This window comes from Odocoileus virginianus, chromosome 5 (assembly GCF_023699985.2).
Source record: "Odocoileus virginianus isolate 20LAN1187 ecotype Illinois chromosome 5, Ovbor_1.2, whole genome shotgun sequence".
Classification (NCBI taxonomy): Eukaryota; Metazoa; Chordata; class Mammalia; order Artiodactyla; family Cervidae; genus Odocoileus; species Odocoileus virginianus.
The window spans coordinates 24,491,638-24,506,349 of record NC_069678.1 but is presented as its reverse complement, the minus strand read 5'-3'; the positions used below and the strand labels follow the sequence as shown (position 1 = coordinate 24,506,349).

At 37.0% G+C, this 14,712-nt stretch overlaps 1 protein-coding gene across 3 annotated transcripts in view; it reads right to left on the bottom strand.

The window, feature by feature from the left end:
* Positions 1-14,712, bottom strand: part of VAV3 (vav guanine nucleotide exchange factor 3) — a 439,383-nt gene that overhangs the window by 212,863 nt on the left and 211,808 nt on the right. For all 3 annotated transcript variants that reach the window (XM_070467721.1, XM_070467720.1, XM_020869586.2), the window contains exons 10-13: positions 9,537-9,632; positions 6,313-6,381; positions 4,608-4,694; positions 1,224-1,309 (exon numbers count right to left, since the gene is read on the bottom strand). In XM_070467721.1, the coding sequence (XP_070323822.1) occupies positions 1,224-1,309; positions 4,608-4,694; positions 6,313-6,381; positions 9,537-9,632 (338 nt within the window). The remainder of the gene's footprint in view (positions 1-1,223; positions 1,310-4,607; positions 4,695-6,312; positions 6,382-9,536; positions 9,633-14,712) is intronic.

Below are 14,712 nucleotides of genomic sequence, written 5' to 3'. Positions count from 1 at the left end.
AGATAAACACCTATGGGAAAATATTAACTATGACAATAGCGATTAATGTCTACCCTTGTTACTTGGAGTGGGCTAGACTGCCTTGAGAAGCATTCATCCCTTCCACAAAGGTGACTCACTCAATTTAAATCCCCAGGACCATCTCCTGAGGTAGGTATTATCAACAATGTCATTTTGCTGAGGAGGAAGCCAAGGCTCGGAGAAGTTGGATAACGTTCTCAGGGTCACACTGCTAGTGGCTGCAAAGCACAGCTCACTCCTGGGTCTACTTGTGGAACCTCAGCTTTGCCCTGTATACTGCTCCCATGTTTTAACGGACAACTTGAAATGCAAACTGAGTGGTGCATGACCCCAGTGTGAGGTACGGAAATCGTGGTTAAATTTACACCTTGATATTTCTCTTCTATCTTATTAGAAGCAATGCAATTGAGGGAGAAAACAAATCTTATCAATCCTATCATCCAATACTAACACTTGAATCTTTTTGAAAACTCTGAGTCAGTGATTAACACATATACATTGTGATAATGAGACATTCACACAGCCTTATTACTTGCATCACTTTCAAAGCCTATTTTCTGGGAGAGGCTAAAAGGATGTCTCTCCTGGGACCTACCTTTTGAGCCTGGGTGTCAAGGTGGACGCAAGAGTGATGCTGCCCCCTACTGGTTAACTTTCTATTCTCCTAACGTTCCAGAAAATTCAACCATTTCAACCAAATACATCCGTTTAACCACCACATATATATACACAATTAGGGACACCAGGCAAGCTGACTAATCTTTAAGGAATACACCTACATACTTCCCTCAAGAAAATCTCACTAAATCGCCCTTATTTGGACTTCATTCTTAAGACATGTTGTATTACTTTTAGTTCTTTTATAATGCATACCAAAAAGTAAAATTAAATAATTGCATTTTTATGGTATCTATTATTGCTTTATTGCTACCCTCATTTTAATGTGTACTTTTTTACTGTAGCTGACATTCTAGATTTTTCTTTTCCTTCTGAAGAACTCAAACTTAGGGAAATCAACAGATACCAGAACAAAGAAGGGCATACCTAACATGTCCATAGAAATTAAAATGCCATAGATTGGTCTCTTCCCTTATTTTTGTTCCTTTATTTCATTCCTTTATCCAAAAGGAAACGTCCTTAAGATTTTCTCAATCTCCTGATACTAATAACTTGTTTTGAAAATAAGTACTGATACTTCTCACCTTTCTTGTTTTGTATGTTTGTCTAGAGTGGTTATTCGAATTTCACCATCTCCCTGAGGTCGTCCAAAAAGCAAAACAGGTTGGTTCTAAAACAGAAAATGTACATGTCTCAGTTTTTAATAATCACATAAAGACAGAAATAAATATTAGTGAGGATATTTTCTAGGTACAACTTCCTTAGAGCAAATTTTATCATTTTACCTTTTTAGCACATTTACTCTAAAAAGCTCAGGTCTGTATGATACACTTTCAAAAACAACCTGTCCATGTTCATCCCAGCAGGCATATTGAGGACATTAATTAATTTTACTTACAACCCTAATGGAGAAGTTAGCTACCAAAAGAGAGAATTAATTAGAATAATGAAAATCACAAGAAAGTTACAACTGATAGTTACTGAGCATCCACTGTGTGCTAGCCACTGTAATAAGTACAGGACAGAATGATATAGACCCTGCCCTCATGAAACATACTGCCCATGGGGTGACAAATATTCACCAAAGTATATAATCACAAACGTGTGATTGCATGAAGGAAGAGAAGAAGAAGCATGCGCAGCTGGAGGACCTAATTTGGTCTGGGGAGTCAAGGATGGCTTCCTTGAGGCTAAGATCTCAAAACTGAAAAGTCCTGACTTAATGATTAAAAATAATAAGCCATTTCCCCAAAGGCAGACAATAAGAAGTTTTAAGTATTTATGAGCACCTAAACTACAAGGTGCTGAAGGATAAAAGAACTGACTGAAAATATCAGTAACATCTATGAGATTACATTCTAATAAAAAGATATGTAATTAACTGTACTACAAAAAAGTATAAAGATATATGTTTCCTATGAAAATTCCAGTTGTTGGTTTTTTTTTTGCAGAAACAGAAAATTCCATCTTAAAATTCATATGAAATCACAAAGGATCCTTAATAGGTAAAACACTCATAAAAAAGGTCAAAGTTAGGGTCTCATACTTCCTGATTTCAAAACTTATTACAAAACTATGGTAATCCAAACAGTGTGGAACTGGCATAAACACAGACATCTCAACCAATGTAATACAACCAAACGTCCAGAAATAAGGCCTCATAAAAAGGTCAAATGATTTTTGACAAAAGTGCCAACACCATTTGGTGGGAGATAGAAGAGCCTTTTCAATAAACAGTACTGGGGAAACTGGATATGCACAGGCAGAAGAATGAAGCTGGGCCCTTATACTGTTTCCAAAAACTAACTCAAAATGAATCAAAGAGCTAAAAATACAAGACTTAAAGAAAAAACATAGGGGAAAAGGTTTATGACATTGGATTTAGTAATGACTTCTTAGGACACCAGAAGCACAGGCAACAAAAGAAAAGGTGGACTTCATCAAAATTTAAAATTTTGTGTAAATAACACTATTAACAGAGTAAAAAGGCAACCCACAGAATCAGAGAAAATATTTGCAAACAAAAGTGTGGTAAGTATTGAGTATTGATGTTCAGTAATTCATAAAAACAGAAAGTAGAATGGTGGTTGCCCAGGGCTTGGAGGAAGGCAGGATGAAGAACTAGTGTACAATTTAAAAGGGCAAATTTAATATATTTTACCATAATGAAAACAGCTATCCGGGCAATGTGCTATGGAATTACAAAGGGGAAATGGCAGATAGGGAGAGAATCTTTTTTTTTTTTTTAAATTGAACATCGAAGAAATTTGATAGGAAATTATGAAAAAAGATATTCTGGGCTTTGACAACATTATAATAAAGGCATAACTATAAAAATGTATGGCAGGGACTTCTCAGGCAGTCCAGAGGTTAAGACTACACCCTTCCAATACACGTGGCACAGGTTCAATCCCTGGTCGGGAACTATTAGTAAGATCCCACATGCCGTGTCACCACACACACACACACACACACACACACACACACGAAATGAAAACAAAAAACAAGGTGGGGCAGATCAGAGCCCTTACAACGCAGCAGAACAGCTGCAACGTAAAGCATGTGCGCAGTTATTAGCTGGATACGTTCAGCAATACAGATTAAGGCCAAATCATTGAGGACCTTAAATATCCATGTTAAGGAATGTTGACAGAATCCTGAAGGTAACAGAATTCTGACAAGTTTGGGAAAGAAAGCAAATGGAGAAATCTACATTTTGGAGACACAGTTATGTGAAGAGGTAATTAGAGGCTACTGTGATTGGAAAGGTGGCAGATGGAGTCCTGAAAAGAGGGAAGGGCTGTATATGTGGAAAGACACAGACCAAAGCTGTTTCAGAAAAAGAAGCAATAAAACTGCCCTACCAAGAAAAGTATCTTAAATCCATTCATTTATCTGTTTTCTCTACTCACAGCCTAAACCAGGCTTCCATCATCTCTCTCTTGAAAGCCCCTCAACAACATGCTGACTGGTCTGCCTGATGAAAGAGTTTTCTTGACACATCAATCAGAAGGTGAAACCCTCTGGTAAGAACCTTTCACTGGCTTCCTGCTGCAACGCCTCAGGGCCCTGTCCTCCAAGGTTGCAGGTGCAGTTCTCCTGTCCTCCTCCCTCGCTTCAGGGCCCATCCTTCTTCCTTTCACTCTCAATCTCCAACCTCTCTTGTCTTGCAGCAGCAGCTTCTTTTTTTAAATTTTTACCTTTTGGCTATGCCACACAGCATGTGGGGTCTTCGTTCCCCACCCCCTGTACTGAAGGACTGAACCCGTACCCCCTGTATTGAAAACACAGAGTCTTAACCACTGGACCACTAGGAAAGTCTCCTGGCTCTTGCCCATTTCACTTGCCATGGCTCCTGCCTGGAATCCTCTCTCCACAGACCTTCATGCCACTGGCTTCTTCTCATCCTTCATGCTCAAAGGACAAATGCCTCAGAAGGACTTTTCCTGAGCATCTTATGTAAACTAGGACTCCCCTCACTAGCCTCTGCTACAGCAACCTGTTCACAGCATTCATCTTAATAGAGCAGTTTAAACTCTTTTTTACTGTCTCCTCACCCTTGAGATCATGTTGCTCATAGTTATAGTCCCAGCCTCCAGCAAAACAGCTGGCACACAGCAGTCACCCAGTAAATAGACATAAAATGAATATGTTAACAGGGCTCTACCACGAGTATGTATGGGGGTGAGGATAGATGAGAAAAAAATGGATCCAGGGTTTAGAGTTGGGACTATGAAGGGCAGAGGTATCACAATGTGATCAGGGACAAGTGATGGCAGAAGGTCCCTGGCAGCAATGTGTCACAGGTGCCACCGAACATTCATCTCCGTGGACTCTGTCAAACAGAAGTCAGAAAAATCCTAGAACAACAGAAACTTGAAGGTAAACTATTTTTTCTTCCAAAACAACTCCTAGAATGTCCCCCAAGCTGTGGGTTAGAGAAGCTGGATGGAATGATAATTACATACCAAATTTTCTATAGATAGCTGAAACTGTTTAATTTCACGAAGGGTCTCATTATCTCTTTTCACTTCATTCACATATTGTGCCAAGTCCTAAAGAATAAAGAGAAGGGGAGAAAAAGAAGGCACGATAAGATCAGACAAGAGATGAGCACTGTTTGAAAAGAAACACATCATTAATTTCATTAGTGATAAAAGTTACCGCCATAACTTTTCAACGACAATGAAATGAAAGCCCAGTCAATCAAAGCTGCATCTCAAAAGCAATTTAAAACTGTCTGCAGCACAGCTGGGAAGACTGAAGCCTTGTCCTTTACCACACCCTTGAGAAGAGTGAAGATCAAACACTAAACAAACAAAATACCCCGCCATGCGGAACAACAAAAACGAAACCAGGTCGGGAGCATGTAAATTCCAAATGCTGACCTTGAGGGAATCACACTTGTACTTGGGTTAGAATGAGGACAATCTCGTGAAGGATTAGACAGGACAGGAAAGTAACTAAAAGTGAGACAATGAATCCAGCAGGGCTGTTGCCTGTAACCAATTAAGTGTCTTAGTTCTGGGGAGCATTCAGTTGGGGCCCAGGTCAATTTCAAAGAGTTAATAACGGGGAAGGAAAGAAGAGAGAAAACCAGGGAGTGAGAAAATGAAGAAAGAGCACAACACTGGCCTTGCATTTCCATGCGCCTTTGCTGATTTTGAAACATCTTTTCTCATATTTGAGGAAACATTAGCTAATCTTTCCATACTGTAACCAGCTATTTTTATTACAGGTGCTCCAGATTTTTCCTGTTTTCTGGGTTCTTTTTCTTTTTCTCCCCTACCCTCTTACATTCATCTGCAACAGCAGGAACAGAACTCAGACAAAAAGCAGTTCCTAACTTTGTTCTAAATGAAAGCCCGCTTTTTCATAGAATATCTCTATAAGAGATTTCCTTAAAAAACTGGAAACTTGGTATCATTTTTTAAATAATAATAAGTAATTGTGTGCTGCTTCCTGGCATGGTATTCCAGTCAGCTAACACAGATTTGCACAGGGACACGGGTAAGCATTACGCATTGCTCTGAGTAGAGTCATGTTGGCATTTTGTCTCCAGAACAAATACTTGGGTATGTTTTAAGTTGGGGCAAATATTTCTTTCAAAGTCTAAGTCCAGCATAGCATGGAAATTGGGGTTTTATGCATTGCCCAATATGTTCAAAATGCCTGTCTTTATCTACTTGTATCGACAGTTCTTAATTTTCAGATTTACCAGAAATAGAAACCCAGATTGATCCACTTTACTGATGTACAGCATCCATGAAGATAAACCTGGCAGACATCCTCACTTGAGTAAAACAAGTCATACCCATGTTCTAAAGTCATCAGCGCCAACAATTTTCTACCAGTAGCCATAAAAAGAATGCGAAATAAAACCTTTCTATTTAATCATTCCTGGTGGTTATGGAAGGGGACATGCTTTCATAAATAACAAAAGTTATTTTAATATACCTCTTGGTTTTAGTTTTTGTCCAATAATTAAATCCATGCAAGGATATCAATTTCAGTTAAAAATACCCAGCTCTCCCCACTAACAATAAAACTACATAAATACTTATAGATAGTATAACATCTATTAGCATATCATACATATGTATTAGCACTTTGTAGTCACTGCTTTCTAGTAAGAATGAGAAACACAAACAAGTTAATGATGATCTGTCTTACCTTCATTGCATCAAGAGCCAGTTTCAGATTTGCCTTCTCCATAGGATCAGTGGTATGTTTGACAAGCTCCTATTTGGAAGATATGGTTTAGTACTACTTTCACCAATTAAAACAAAAACTAAAGAAAACATTTTACAAATAAACCATTTTATCACTATTTGCACCATAAAGTGATAAATCTGACATAACCAGGCTCTGTTTTCATCATAAATTTCAAACTGTAAGAAGATCAACTAGACACCAGAAGAACATGAGACGACGGTCAGAAAGTTTTCCTTTCAAAGTTGAACTCGAATTCTATCCCCCACTATCACACTGACACTCTTGCCAGATGGTAGGAAAGATCCCCTCCTGACAACTGACAGATGCTTTTCATTCATTGTCAAACGTGCCTTCATTACTACTTTTAATGCTGACGGCTACATCTCTCCTACATGGATGTAGGCCATTATGTCTCAGGGGCATTACGCTCTTCTGTTTGCTGCCATTACTGTTACTTGTTAGTTCATCTTAAATGTCAGCCTATTCATCAGTCTTTCAACTTTCTTCTTTCTTTGTCTGCACCATAGAAATCAGTTATTATTCCCTAGATTTTTCACCTTAGTCTTTTATTATTCTTAACTTTACATACTCTATGAATTCTATCACAACCATTGCCATAGCATCACCTACTACCTAGCGGGACAGTTCACTCTCAAATGAATGTGCTCAACCCAGAATTCACGCCTGAGTCCCAGACTCAAATGTCCTATTAAATAGTTCTACCTGGTATCTCACAAGACCCTTAAGTTCAGCATGTCCAAATATAATGAACCTTCACCCACATTCCTACTCCTGTTCCTATTTATGTTTTACTGAATGATGGAACCTTTATCACTTAAGCCAAAACCTAACAGGTACCCCTGACTCTTCCCTCTCTCTCTCTATGTTCTGTAGATGCTAACTTTATCCTTCTCCTTGCAACCACTCCCACTACCACCACCTTGGTTCAAGTCACTGCTCTTTTTCAAATAGGTTTCTGTTTCATCTTCCACCTTGCAGTCTTTCCTCACAACTCTATTCACCATTGACTATTCCATTATTTCCTCACTATCTATTCACTTTACTGACATCAGAGTTAAATCTCTAAATGTAAGTTAGATCCTGTTATTTGAACTTCTGGGAAACCCACAAAAGCTTCAGGCTGTCATCCATTCTTCATAGATGCCTCATGATCTGAATTCTATAAACCTCCCTCAACTTCTCTCTTCACTTCCATTCAAACCAGCTATGTCCTATTTCCGCTAAATTAATTGCAATTCTCAAAACACGTTCTAATATCTGATCCCATTAGGCATGGTGTTTTCTCTCCTTGAAAGCCCTTTCTCTCTAATCCACCTGTCAAACCATTATTCTTCCTTCAAAGCTCAACTCCAGAATAGCTCCTCTGTGAAGCTTTCTATGACAGAGGCCTCTATTCAAGCCATAATTAACTAGGTCTTTATTTGTACCACTTTTGTACCTTTGGCATACTTATCACATTGTATTGTATTTGGCAAATTACTTTTCATTTTCCCTATCTAAACAGTGAGATTTGTCAGTGTGAGGAGGGCAGTTTTATATTGTTGAGAGTCTCACACTATAATGTGGAACATGGAAGCCATTCAGAAGCCTGCTTAAGTCAAAACCATTAGTGTTTCTAGTAAACAGAACCTACAAACATCAAATCTGTTAAGTATAATAAAGTATAATAAACTTGTTAGAGTTGTATTCATTTCTATTTTTACTTTTCCTCTATTAAATAATAAAAGTAAAGTATTCTCAAAGTTTCAAATCCCACTACATAATATTTTAATTTTATAAATCCGTGATTGCAAATCATAAGGCATTTCAAAAATTATTTACCCACTAAAAAAAAGTAGTAAGTAGAAAATGTTCAATTCACACCACATGTATTCAACATATTTCTAAACAGTAGACAAATTAATTCTACTCTACATTATTTTCAGATGGAAAAACATTTCTAGAATTTTTATCTAAGTGTGGTATCCCAGATAAAACTTTCCCTACTTAAAAAAAACCATCATGGAACTAAATATACTTTTGAAATTTAAAATATCAAACAACTCAAGAGAAATTAGGGGGAAAAAAGTTCGCTGATTTTCTAAAAGTTATGGTCATATTTTACACTTTTATAAGTCTAAAATCTTTTAAGTGACCAAAATAGGTTATTTCTTTAAAACTGCACCTTTTAAATTCTTCAATCAATATTTGACTATCCCAAAGTTAAAAAATAAATTATCATCTTCTTCTGTGATATGTTTTTAGTTTCATATCTCAGAAACTGACTGCCTAAGTCTTCCTTATTATTTTTTCATAAAATGCAATCTGATTAAGTTTCTTTGAGTTTAGGTCTCATAAATGTTTTAATGCATTTTTAAGGAATAATCAGGATTGGAATTTTTTTTGATTTCTCAGTAGAACAAAAATAGAAATGACTAATAATTTTGCAGCTACAGTTCAAGAAATTTAATATACAAGATGTATAAAGCACAGCAAATTCAGAATTATATTCACATACAGGTAGTAGATCTTTTTAAAATGACATTTCACAAGCATCAGCAGAGCTGACAGACTAATACAGTAAGACATTTCTTTGGAGCAGAACTAATGAGTCTCCTGGTACAGCTATCAAATTAAATTTATAAGACTCTCCACCCTCATTAGAAAACTAACCGTGGAAACCATAAGCTTTGGGGTTATAACAAGAATCACTTCAAAATAAATGTAGTCTTATTATAATTTAGTATAGCAGAAAGCAACACAGAATGTGACACAATTCTCTTTCATTTATGGTTATAACGCACAAGTTCTAACACAATTAACCTGCCAAAACTCAAGTGTATCACAACATTGAGATTCTAATCAATGATTACTGCTAATGACAGAAGACTTGGTTGTTGAAGAGATATTTGTATTTGTTTTGCATGTCTTTAAATTTAAAAAAATTTTTGGAGCCACTTCTGTTTGCAAGACATAAAACATAGCTTTATGAAGGATACAGAATTACCTTCACATAAGAGGAGGAAAAATTTTCCAGCTGTTCTATTATTTCCCATTTAGCCATCCTCATAATTGAAAAATGTAACGGGAAGGGGCTCCAAATATCAAGTTTCTGAGCAGAGTTGATGTTTCATTAATATTTGCTTAATTAATGAATGAACAAACAATTGTAAGTTACATACCTGAAGGAGAAGGTGATACTTCAAAACACGCTGCATAGGAACCACAAGCAAATCTCGAAGAGTAAATTTCCCATTGTTTGCTCTTTTAGAACATTCCTAATGAAATATATTTTTTTAATTTAACTTTGTTAGTTTTATCAAGGGAAGTCATAATACAAACATTAAAAGATGCAAAAGCCATAAGCACAACTGCTATTATACAATAAACATTTTGCTCTTTTCCTTAGTGATCCCCCTTTCTTAAAAAGAGGAAGTATCATCAAAGAAAAACCAAAACAAACAAAGCTTGCAGCATTTCAGATCTACATAAGAATAAATACACAGACCTATTCTACACGTAAAAATTATTTTCTCTAGTGGTCCTTCAGCATCTTCTTCCACTCAGCACTTAACCTTTCACCAGTCTCTCCAAGCAGGCCTATGGACCAGGAATCAAGAACAAGTCCCATTCATCAGATCCATTATGTGCCTTCCCCACCATCATGACTTCGGTTCTCACCAACTGCCATGTGCTTTCTCTAATTTCAAGCAAAATTCATCACCCTCTTGAAGAGCTTTACTTCTAGGCTGTTAGTAATAGTCCCAAGCAAAATTGTTCTATCTCTCTGTGCTTTGTGGGTCTTTTCATTATTGTCATAAATATATATGTATAATATCTTTCCTAATATATTTTTATATAGGAGAGATAAGAAAGCCTTCCTCAGTGAGGAAGAAATAGAGGAAAACAATAGAATGGGAAAGACTAGAGATCTCCTCAAGAAAATTAGAGATACCAAGGGAAATTTTCATGCAAAGATGGGCACAATAAAGGACAGAAATGGTATGGACCAAAGAGGTGGCAAGAATACACAGAAGAACTATACAAAAAAGATATTCACAACCCAGATAATCACAGTGGTGTGATCACTCACCTAGAGCCAGATATCCTGGAATGTGAAGTCAAGTGGGCTTTAGGAAGCATCACTACAAACAGAACTACTGGAGGTGATGGAATTCCAATTGAGCTATTTCAAATCCTAAAAGATGATGCTGTGACAGTGCTTCAATCAATATGCCAGAAAATTTGTAAACTCAGCAGTGACCAGAGGACTGGAAAAGGTCAGTTTTCATTCCAATCCCAAAGAAAGGCAATCCCAAAGAATGCTCAAGCTACTGCACAACTGCAGTGATCTCACACACTAGCAAAATAATGTTCAAAATTCTCCAGGCCAGGCTTTAACAGTGTATGAACCATGAACTTCCAGATGTTCAAGCTGGATTTAGAAAAGGCAGAGGAACCACAGATCAAATTCCCAACATCTGTTGGATCATCAAAAAAGCAAGAGAGTTCCAGAAAAACATCTACCTGCTTTATTGACTATGCCAAAGCCTTTGACTGTGTGGATCACAATAAACTGTGGAAAATTCTGAAAGAGATGGGAATACCAGACCACCTGACCTGCATCCTGAGAAATCTGTATGCAGGTCAAGAAGCAACAGTTACAACTGGACATGTAACAAACAACAGACTGGTACCAAATCAGGAAAGGACTACAGCAAGGCTGTATACTGTCACCCTGCATATTTAACATGTATGTAAGTACATCATGAGAAATGCTGAACTGGATGAAGCACTAGCTGGAATCAAGATTGCTGGGAGAAATATCAATAACCTCAGATATGCAGATGACACCACCCTTATGGCAGAAAGCGAAGAACTAAAGAGCCTCTTGATTAAAGTGAAAGAGGAGAGTGAAGAAGTTGGTTTAAAATTCAACATTCAGAAAACTAAGATCATGGCATCTGGTCCCATCACTTCATAGCAAATTAATGGGGAAACAATGGAAATGGTGACAGACTTATTTTTGGGGGCTCTAGCATCACTGCAGAAGTTTACTGCAGCCATGAAATTAAAAGATGTTTGTTCCTTGGAAGAAAAACTATGACCAACCTAGACAGCTTATTAAAAAGCAGAGACATTACTTTGACAACAGAGGTCCATCTAGTCAAATCTATGGTTTTACCAGTGGTCATGTATGGATGTGAGAGTTGGACCATAAAGAAAGCTGAAGCACTGAAGAATTGATGCTTTTGAACTGTGGTATTGGAGAGGACTCTTGAGAGTCCCCTGGACTGCAAGGAGATCCAACCAGTCCATCCTAAAGGAAATCAGTCCTGAATATTCATTGGAAGAACTGATGCTGAAGCTGAAATTCCAATACTTTGGCCACCTGATGCAAAGAACTGACTCATTTGAAAAGACCCTGATGCTGGGAAAGATTGAAGGTGGGAGGAGAAGTGGATGACAGAGGATGAGATGGTTTGATGGCATTACCAACTCAATGGACATGAGTCTGAGTACCTCTGGGAGTTAGCAATGGACAGGGAAGCCTGGCATGCTGCAGTCCATGGGTTTGCAAAGAGTCAGACATGACTGAGTGACTAAACTTAATATATTTTTATACCTCTTAAGAATTTGTTAGTTGAAATGAATGAAATGGAATGACTGACTCAAAAAATTTGCTAAAATATAAACCCACTACTGAAATCAAAGTTTTTAAAGCCTCCAGTATTATTTTTTTTTAATCTCACACTCTACTTTCTTAAAAGTTTACTGAAAAGTAGTATTAACTGGTTCACTCTTTTGATGTTAACTACAACTTTGAGGAGAGTACTTTCAATTTGTAGTGTCAAAGCCTGAATTTAAATCAAGTTTGGGAACTCTTGGCTGTATGACCTTGAATGGGTTGATTTTCTGATTTTACTATTGCTTACATATTCATGAGTTCATTCAAAAAAAAAAAAAAAACAAGGTGCCATAAAAATATTTTTATTTGTGAGCAACCTAGTAAGTCCAAAATCCTCAGACAATTACATAACCAAGACCAAGGAATTTTCCAGTTCATGGAAGGAGTTGTATTCAAGAAAATACTCTTCTGTTTCCATTTTGCCCATACTTAGCTTTTCCAGAACATGGAAGATATATTATCAGGACTATAGAAACAAATACCATTAGCTCCAATGACCATATTGAGTTAGTGAGTGTTTGACTAGAGCTCTCAGGCAAGAACTGGGGACACATCCTGACATGTTAGTTTATGTCTTGTAAATTGCTGCAGTTCACTGGATGGATAACTATTTCAACTGATTTCTTGCTTCCATAGCTTGTAGCAAGTTATGGATCATGGGTCTCAACTAGGAGGTCAAACTGCTAATATTATTGTAATGAATGGGTCTCATTTTGCCAGCTGCATTTTAAGTTCCTCGGAAACTGAGGTTGTATCTTACACGTGTTATGTTATGCCATCATAACACAACATTAAGAACAAAAATGTTATACATTTAAAACTCACTTTATGTATGGAAATCAGTTTAAAACTTTTGGGGTAAAATTAATTCAAGTTCTAAGTTATAGGCTCAAGAAGTAAAGAATCTAACACACTGCTGGCATTAACTACAGTTGGGGGGCTGAGATCTCCTAAAGGTAAAATGCTTATTAGTATTGAAAGTAAATAAAGGGTAGAAATGATTCTTCCACAACATTCAGTCAAGTGCTTAGCCTCAACTCTTAACCCTAATTGAAAAGAAATTGGAACAGTGGTGAGCCACCTTTTAGAGTAAGGTAAAGGGACTCCATTACCCTTTACCCCATGTTACTGTGGTTCTACAATAAGGGTGAAAAAAAAGCAGAAATCGTCAAGAATAAAAATAACCACAAAACAGAAGACATGAGGAAGGCAGGAAGAAACCATCTATATGGCAGCTTTGCCTCTACCATGCTGAGACTTGCAGAAGACAGTTTTAGCAAAGACTATGTTTTGAAGGCTTATAGTAAGTATTTGATTAAATATTTCCAAATCAGGCCCATGGTTAGAAATAGGGACATTTCAGCTAGAGAACAGACAACCAGCATCACCTCACACTCAGCCTTCAAACTCAGTCTGAGGGTCTCTCTTTCCCTAAGATTTACAATGACTACAGAAACTATAACTCTAGAGATTGAAGGTGTGCTTATTGGGCAGGATTTTGACAGTGACTCTGAAAAGAAGGGGGAGTAACATTCAAAAATAATGTTGAGAATATAATGAAGGTTTGATTGACCACTTGCTGACTCTTCTCTTGAATGAGAATTATGTATCTTTATTTTTAAAATACTGCCTTACTGGTAGCTTTATTAGGTAATCACTGTGTAAGCTGTAAAGTTTTAACTTGAGTCATATTTTAATTTGACTCAAGATGTCCTACAGTTTTGAACTTAGGAGGCTCAGTTCTCTAAAGAGGAGCAGAAGCCCTTTCAGCAAATAAGGTGGTAAGGATGTCATTCAGTGGTGACTTAAATCATCTCCAGACACAAGATCCACATCATCAAGGGATTGTAAGAGGTAAGAAAGAAGGATCTATGATATAAAATTAGTACAGTTACTTAGTAGCCTGTTGATGTGCAAACTTTCTCACCAACAGTTCCCCTTTGTGGGAATTATGAGTTAGGAAATCAGACCAGATATGCAAATCCTCTACCTATTTTTCCTTGTTTATCACCTGACCTTGTGGTGAAACCCAACAATCAGCAGCAAAGAGGGTATGAGAAGGCCAACCAAGCCACCCACAGTCACCTAGGAGTGGATTATATATCTCTACCTGAACTTTAAGAAGATCCAAACATATGGATAATATATTTGAAATGACAATTCATATAACACACAAATAATCATTTTTCAAAAGTTTTTTGAAAGTGTAAACTCTTCTTATGGGGAAAAAAAAGATGTACAAAAAAAAAAAAAAATGACAACACAGTTTCCAGACTTATTTTCCATTGTTACCAGGTGCTTTGCTCATACTAATCTACTTGCCATTTCTCAACCTTTCCTGACTCTTCTGGTCAAGACATACCAATTCTTACAGAATTTCCTACAAGGAATCTCATCTATCAAGACCTACCCCATTCTTTAGTGACCTAACTCAAATGCCACCTCTTTAGATAAATCTTCTATAGTCTAACCATACTGAAGTAATTACTCAGTCTTACTCATGGAGCCCTGGCAAAGAGTGCTTACTACTTAATCTCATCATATGTGTATGTATCTTGTCTTACTTCTTATGGGCAATATCCATGCCCTTTTTATACATCTGCCCCTAAATATCTTATACTTTCAATAAATAACTTAAATCTATATATAGGTTATCTCACATATAGCTT